This window comes from Coregonus clupeaformis, chromosome 3, assembly GCF_020615455.1.
Source record: "Coregonus clupeaformis isolate EN_2021a chromosome 3, ASM2061545v1, whole genome shotgun sequence".
Taxonomy (NCBI): domain Eukaryota; kingdom Metazoa; phylum Chordata; class Actinopteri; order Salmoniformes; family Salmonidae; genus Coregonus; species Coregonus clupeaformis.
The window spans coordinates 16,057,304-16,065,395 of NC_059194.1; the positions used below are offsets into that span (position 1 = coordinate 16,057,304).

At 43.5% G+C, this 8,092-nt stretch overlaps 1 protein-coding gene across 1 annotated transcript; it reads right to left on the reverse strand.

The window, feature by feature from the left end:
* Positions 1–401: 401 nt before the first annotated feature.
* LOC121541120 (serine-rich 25 kDa antigen protein) lies at positions 402–7,854 on the reverse strand. Its single transcript, XM_041850101.1, has 6 exons — positions 7,714–7,854; positions 7,545–7,606; positions 3,925–4,012; positions 3,518–3,650; positions 1,873–1,935; positions 402–1,404 (listed from the first exon to the last, which is right to left on the reverse strand). Exons 1-6 carry the CDS (start codon positions 7,772–7,774, stop codon positions 1,275–1,277), a joined length of 537 nt encoding a protein of 178 aa, XP_041706035.1. The 5' UTR covers positions 7,775–7,854; the 3' UTR covers positions 402–1,274.
* Between the last annotated feature and the right edge of the window lie 238 nt (positions 7,855–8,092).

An 8,092-nucleotide genomic window follows, 5' to 3' on the forward strand; every position in this document is an offset into this window, starting at 1 on the left:
AGCACATCCATTCACACAACGCCTCCACTGAAAAATAACAGTTGAGAGACTTAACTGCACAGCGGTTAAAACATCGGTGGTACACACAGTAGCACTACCTCACCTTAAAGGGGCAATCCGCAGTTGAAACAATAACAAAGCTTAACTTACAGTTGTTCAACATGCAAACTGGATTAGACGGCACTTCATGAGTGTTACCAGATGTGGAAGATTTTACAATGGAGTTTAAATGTGTGAAAATGATGGTGAGTACTAGAATTACGCATACGCAAAGTGTGAAGTGTAACATGCGTCATGTGTTTTGAATTTCACATGTAATAATGTCCTGCAACATATCTTCCAATATAATCAAAAACAAATGTTCAGTCAATAAGTGAGGAAAGAGTCCCACACGCCAATTGTTCACCATTTGAAAGGAATTTAATCTCTTCCAATACTGACAACAGGGCATAAGCAAAACTAGAAATCACTTAAATGGGGAAAGTAGTTAGGAGCACAGACGGATCTGTGTAGTAAAAAACAAAATAACATAGAAAAAAAAACACAGGGAGAAGACAAACGCATCCTTTACATTCATAGAATGGATACTTCCATGTTCAAGTCCAGTAACAGGAAGAGGCTTCTGGATACGGAAACAATGAGCAAAAACATAACAAATTGTGAAAGCACTTGTGAGACTATACCCAGGTTAATAGCTCTATAAAAATCTATATGAATGATATCTATATGGATCTATAGGTCAAAGAAATATAAAACCTTTGAACGTGATGTAGGAACGGCAAATCCTTGGAGTGACCAACAAAGACAGAAGTCGATTTGTCAGTGACAAAGAATTTCCAGTAACCTCTCCTAGGATTAAAGTAAATGAGCCTCTCCACATAAGACCTATGATTGGTCTCTAATGCTCTGTTTCATGAGGTATTATTAGCTAACATCTTTAAATGACCAGTGCAATCTAAAACATATGGGCCCATGGTGAAGGGTCTATAATACTGTATAGAAATGGAAAGCACCATGAGCTAAATCCAGGTTAGGTGAATGTTTGGTGAACCACCACTGCTAGACCATACTGTCATACCATCCCCAAATATTCCTATCCAACACATCCACAGGCTTGAATAGAGGGGTGGGGTTCAAACTAATACTTGAAAATATGTACCGGTATGTATTATGTGAAGTGTTGCTAAAAACAAAGAAGCATTCAAAAGTCAAATAATATGTCAACAGCGCTGTGAATATTCTAATACCTGGGCTTGGGGAAACCCGGTATTTGTTTATCGCTTGGTCCTTTTGGAAGGGGGCTCCTCAGATTTTTGTCCACCTCTGGTACGCACTGCTGGGGGGCTAGCTTCACGTTTACGCCCCACTGCCTTGGCTGGCACAGAGACCTGTCCTCTCGTCCCACTGGAGGGTAATAACAGGTAAGCAAGAGTATGCAGTAACACACATATAGAACGACATATTGACAGTATATTAGAGGGTCATGTCAAGAAACATGTAAATCCTGTAATGTAAAGACAATTGTAAGAGGTCTCTTATAAAACTAGTTTGCTAGATCCTATATAGCATTTCAGCAAATAATCATACCGTTTATACAAATTAACAAGGATACACACAGTACCAATTTTTTTTGTTTTTTTTTGTTTTTTTGTGTCATTTAACAGACGCTCTTATCCAGAGCAATCCGGAGCAATTAGGGTTAAGTGCCTTGCTCAAGGGCACATCGACAGATTTTTCACCTAGTCGGCTCGGGGATTAGAACCAGCGACCTTTCGGTTACTGGCACAATGCTCTTAACCACTAAGCTACCTGTCCAAGAGATGAGCATAGCCTGTCACACACGCAAGCATATACACACACACAAAAACCTACCGTGTGTTTGCTGTGTTCTCCTCTTCACCCCGAGCTCGGGTGGAAGGTTTCCTTGGTTTGTTCCTGGAGAAAATACAAATGGAAAGCAAGACCAAAATCATTGAGTGCACTGCCTTCTTGCAACTTCAGTGCCAGACACCCCAACAAGATAGATGGACAGAATTTGATTCCTTTTCCATTATTATTTAATTATGAATGTTTCAGAAGATGGTTAAGGGCAATGCAACACCAGTTGCCTTTTTATTTGCGGTGGTTAGATGAAACGGATACACTCCCACTGTTGTCAATACTGTATGCAACATATCATGTATGAAAGGTATTATGTAGTTCAATGACTAGTTACTTTGAGATGATTTAGACATGACATTTAAAGTATGCTAACTGAGGGACATTGACTTCCTTATGTTGTGGAAAAATACAAAAATATGCTAATATTAGTAGTTGTTGGCAGTAGCTAGTTTAACAAAACCCAAGTGTGGATTGCAGTCTCTCCTTGTCCAATGAATATATACATTTGTAATTTGTCTGAACTAACCTTTAAGCACTAAGTCAGCCGTGTTCTAGAATCTACACTACATGGCCAAAAGTATGTGGACACCTGCTCGTCGAACATCTCATTCCAAAATCATGGGCATTAATATGGAGTTGGTCCCCCCTTTGCAGCCTCCACTCTTCTGGGAAGGCTTTCCACTAGATGTTGGAACCTTGCTGCGGGGACTTGCTTCCATTTAGCCACATGAGCATTAGTGAGGTCGGGCACTCATGTTGTGCGATAAGGCCTGGCTAGAAGTCGGCGTTCCAATTCATCCCAAAGGTGTTCGATGGGGTTGAGGTCAGGGCGCTGTGCAGGCCAGTCAAGTTCTTCCACACCGATCTCGACAAACCATTTCTGTATGGACCTCGCTTTGTGCACGGGGGCATTGTCATGCTGAAACAGGAAAAGGCCTTCCCCAAACTGTTGCCACAAAGTTGGAAGCACAGAATCATCTAGAATGTCGTTATAGTGTTAAGATTTCCCTTCACTGGAACTAAAGAGCCTGAACCATAAAAAACAGCCCCAGACCATTATTCCTCCTCCACCCTACTTTACAGTTGCCACTATTAATTGGGGCAGGCTTTACACCACTCCAGCCGATGCTTGGCATTGCGCATGGTGATCTTAGGCATGAAGCTCCCGTCAAACAGTTATTGTGCTAACGTTGCTTCCAGAGGCAGTTTGGAACTTGGTAGAGAGTGTTGCAACCGAGGACAATTATTTTTATGCGCTGCGCGCTTCAGCACTCAGCGGTCCTATTCTGTGAGCTTGTGTGGCCTACCACTTCGCGGCTGAGCCGTTGTTGCTCCAATAACAGCACTTACAGTTGACTGGAACAGCTCTAGCAGGGCAGAAATTTGACGAACTGACTTGTTGGAAAGGTGGCATCCTATGACGGTGCCACGTTGAAAGTCACTGAGCTCTTCAATACGGGCAATTCTACTGTCAATGTTTGTCTATGGAGATTGCATGGCTGTGTGCTCGATTTTATGCACCTGTCAGCAACGGGTGTGGCTGAAATAGCCGAATCCACTAATTTGAAGGGGTGTCTACATACTTTTGGCCACATAGTGTATATCATGCACTGCATGTCATGTGACATGTCGTTACCTCTCAGCCTCAAGGCGAACAGCAGCTCGAGTCGCAGTTCTGGTTTTGGGAGTCTCTTTCTCCTCATCTTCCTCTTTTTGTTCGCTCTCTTTCTTGTCTGGCTTTTTGTCGGTCTTCTCAGATACGGTATTTTCTGTTTACAACGAAAAAGTGTGCATGGTCACACGGTAGTCAAAAAGCACGGTGGTGTTAATAGATGCAACAACGTTGCAACCGCTCTCATTTCTAACCCAGTTTAACCTGCTCCTATGAGAGTAAACTGTAATGAATACATACATGTATGAGTTCAGAGTTCTCCAACAGCCATTGATAAATGTTTTGTCAAGTTACAAAATGAATTTCCATGGAGATGGGCATAACAATACTGCATCATATCCTCCTAACTACCCAGACCCCCTGAGTCATACCTGGTTCCTCTGACGTTGATGTTGCTCCCTTCGAGGGCCTTCCCCTACGAGCAGGTTTCTTCTGAGGCCTGTCTTGGTCCTCCTCATCCTGGTAGAGTCCCATCGGGGGAAGAAAATCAATTCAAACACCATTTTGGTTAGATCAAAACCATTCAAAGATTAGGTATAATATTATTATATATTCTTTTAAGGGGGTAGATCAGCTTTATTTTTTCAGATAGATTGTAACTTCCAATGTAATTGTCTGCATCACTTCCAATCCCCCATATGTTTTTTTTATCTCGCAAATATATACAGTGGGGAGAACAAGTATTTGATACACTGCCGATTTTGCAGGTTTTCCTACTTACAAAGCATGTAGAGGTCTGTAATTTTTATCATAGGTACACTTCAACTATGAGAGACGGAATCTAAAAAAAAATCCAGAAAATCACATTGTATGATTTTTAAGTAATTCATTTGCATTTTATTGCATGACATAAGTATTTGATACATCAGAAAAGCAGAACTTAATATTTGGTACAGAAACCTTTGTTTGCAATTACAGAGATCATACGTTTCCTGTAGGTCTTGACCAGGTTTGCACACACTGCAGCAGGGATTTAGGCCCACTCCTCCATACAGACCTTCTCCAGATCCTTCAGGTTTCGGGGCTGTCGCTGGGCAATACGGACTTTCAGCTCCCTCCAAAGATGTTTTATTGGGTTCAGGTCTGGAGACTGGCTAGACCACTCCAGGACCTTGATATGCTTCTTACGGAGCCACTCCTTAGTTGCCCTGGCTGTGTGTTTCGGGTCGTTGTCATGCTGGAAGACCAAGCCACGACCCATCTTCAATGCTCTTACTGAGGGGAGGAGGTTGTTGGCCAAGATCTTGCGATACATGGCCCCATCCATCCTCCCCTCAATATGGTGCAGTCGTCCTGTCCCCTTTGCAGAAAAGCATCCCCAAATAATTATGTTTCCACCTCCATGCTTCACGGTTGGGATGGTGTTCTTGGGGTTGTACTCATCCTTCTTCTTCCTCCAAACACGGCGAGTGGAGTTTAGACCAAAAAGCTCTATTTTTGTCTCATCAGACCACATGACCTTCTCCCATTCCTCCTCTGGATCATCCAGATGGTCATTGGCAAACTTCAGACGGGCCTGGACATGCGCTGGCTTGAGCAGGGGGACCTTGCGTGCGCTGCAGGATTTTAATCCATGACGGCGTAGTGTGTTACTAATGGTTTTCTTTGAGACTGTGGTCCCAGCTCTCTTCAGGTCATTGACTAGGTCCTGCCGTGTAGTTCTGGGCTGATCCCTCACCTTCCTCATGATCATTGATGCCCCACGAGGTGAGATCTTGCATGGAGCCCCAGACCGAGGGTGATTGACCGTCATCTTGAACTTCTTCCATTTTCTAATAATTGCGCCAACAGTTGTTGCCTTCTCACCAAGCTGCTTGCCTATTGTCCTGTAGCCCATCCCAGCCTTGTGCAGGTCTACAATTTTATCCCTGATGTCCTTACACAGCTCTCTGGTCTTGGCCATTGTGGAGAGGTTGGAGTCTGTTTGATTGAGTGTGTGGACAGGTGTATTTTATACAGGTAACGAGTTCAAACAGGTGCAGTTAATACAGGTAATGAGTGGAGAACAGGAGGGCTTCTTAAAGAAAAACTAACAGGTCTGTGAGAGACGGAATTCTTACTGGTTGGTAGGTGATCAAATACTTATGTCATGCAATAAAACGCAAATTAATTATTTAAAAATCATACAATGTGATTTTCTGGATTTTTGTTTTAGATTCCGTCTCTCACAGTTGAAGTGTACCTATGATAAAAATTACAGACCTCTACATGCTTTTTAAGTAGGAAAACCTGCAAAATCGGCAGTGTATCAAATACTTGTTCTCCCCACTGTGTGTGTGTGTGTGTATATATATACAGTGGGGGAAAAAAGCATTTAGTCAGCCACCAATTGTGCAAGTTCTCCCACTTTAAAAGATGAGAGAGGCCTGTAATTTTCATCATAGGTAAATGTCAACTATGACAGACAAAATGAGAAAAAAAACCCCAGAAAATCAGATTGTAGGATTTTAAACGAATTTATTTGCAAATTATGGTGGAAAATAAGTATTTGGTCAATAACAAAAGTTTCTCAATACTTTGTTATATACCCTTTGTTGGCAATGACACAGGTCAAACGTTTTCTGTAAGTCTTCACAAGGTTTTCACACACTGTTGCTGGTATTTTGGCCCATTCCTCCATATAGATCTCCTCTAGAGCAGTGATGTTTTGGGGCTGTCGCTGGGCAACACGGACTTTCAACTCCCTCCAAAGATTTTCTATGGGGTTGAGATCTGGAGACTGGCTAGGCCACTCCAGGACCTTGAAATGCTTCTTACGAAGCCACTCCTTCGTTGCCCGGGCGGTGTGTTTGGGATCATTGTCATGCTGAAAGACCCAGCCACGTTTCATCTTCAATGCCCTTGCTGATGGAAGGAGGTTTTCACTCAAAATCTCACGATACATGGCCCCATTCATTCTTTCCTTTACACGGATCAGTCGTCCTGGTCCCTTTGCAGAAAAACAGCCCCAAAGCATGATGTTTCCACCCCCATTCTTCACAGTAGGTATGGTGTTCTTTGGATGCAACTCAGCATTCTTCGTCCTCCAAACACGACGAGTTGAGTTTTTACCAAAAAGTTCTATTTTGGTTTCATCTGACCATATGACATTCTCCCAATCCTCTTCTGGATCATCCAAATGCACTCTAGCATACTTCAGACGGGCCTGGACATGTACTGGCTTAAGCAGGGGGACACGTCTGGCACTGCAGGATTTGAGTCCCTGGCGGCGTAGTGTGTTACTGATGGTAGGCTTTGTTGCTTTGGTCCCAGCTCTCTGCAGGTCATTCACTAGGTCCCCCTGTGTGGTTCTGGGATTTTTGCTCAACGTTCTTGTGATCATTTTGACCCCACGGGGTGAGATCTTGCGTGGAGCCCCAGATCGAGGGAGATTATCAGTGGTCTTGTATGTCTTCCATTTCCTAATAATTGCTCCCACAGTTGATTTCTTCAAACCAAGCTGCTTACCTATTGCAGATTCAGTCTTCCCAGCCTGGTGCAGGTCTACAATTTTGTTTCTGGTGTCCTTTGACAGCTCTTTGGTCTTGGCCATAGTGGAGTTTGGAGTGTGACAGTTTGAGGTTGTGGACAGGTGTCTTTTATACTGATAACAAGTTCAAACAGGTGCCATTAATACAGGTAACGAGTAGAGGACAGAGAAGCCTCTTAAAGAAGAAGTTACAGGTCTGTGAGAGCCAGAAATCTTGCTTGTTTGTAGGTGACCAAATACTTATTTTCCACCATAATTTGCAAATAAATTCATTAAAAATGCTACAATGTGATTTTCTGGATTTTTTTTTCTCAATTTGTCTGTCATAGTTGACGTCTACCTATGATGAAAATTACAGGCCTCTCTCATCTTTTTAAGTGGGAGAACTTGCACAATTGGTGGCTGACTAAATACTTTTTTTCCCCACTGTATGTATATATATATATATATTATGTATATTAGTATTCTATGTATATTAGTATTTATCTAAAATCAGTTTGACTGTGCATGTTCTCTACGTACCTCATCTGTTTTGTTATCACTGGAGCCCTGTTTTCTCCCCTCCTGGTCGTCACACCGGCTCACTGAAAAAGAGAAGAAGAAAGGGAGAGAGAAGAAGTTGAAAAAAATGACATGGCATGGGTTAATGGACCACAGTGTGTGGAAGTAAACGCATTGCATCTCTTCTCACCGCTATCCTCTCCAGGTTGTTTCTCCTCTTGTTCCTTCAGGTCACTTTCCTGGCTCTCCATCTCATCAGGCTGGGTCTCCTCCTCCTCCTCCTCCTCCTCCTCAGGCTGGTTCTCCTCCTCCTCCTCCTCCTCAGGCTGGGTCTCCTCCTCCTCCTCCTCCTCAGGCTGGGTCTCCTCCTCCTCCATCTCCTCAGGATGGGTCTCCTCCTCCTCCTCCTCCTCAGGCTGGGTCTCCTCCTCCTCCTCAGGCTGGGTCTCCTCCTCCTCCTCAGGCTGGGTCTCCTTCTCCTCCTCCTCAGGCTGGGTCTCCTTCTCCTCCTCCTCAGGCTGGGTCTCCTCCTCCTCCTCAGGCCTGGTCTCCTCCTCCTCCCCCTCCTC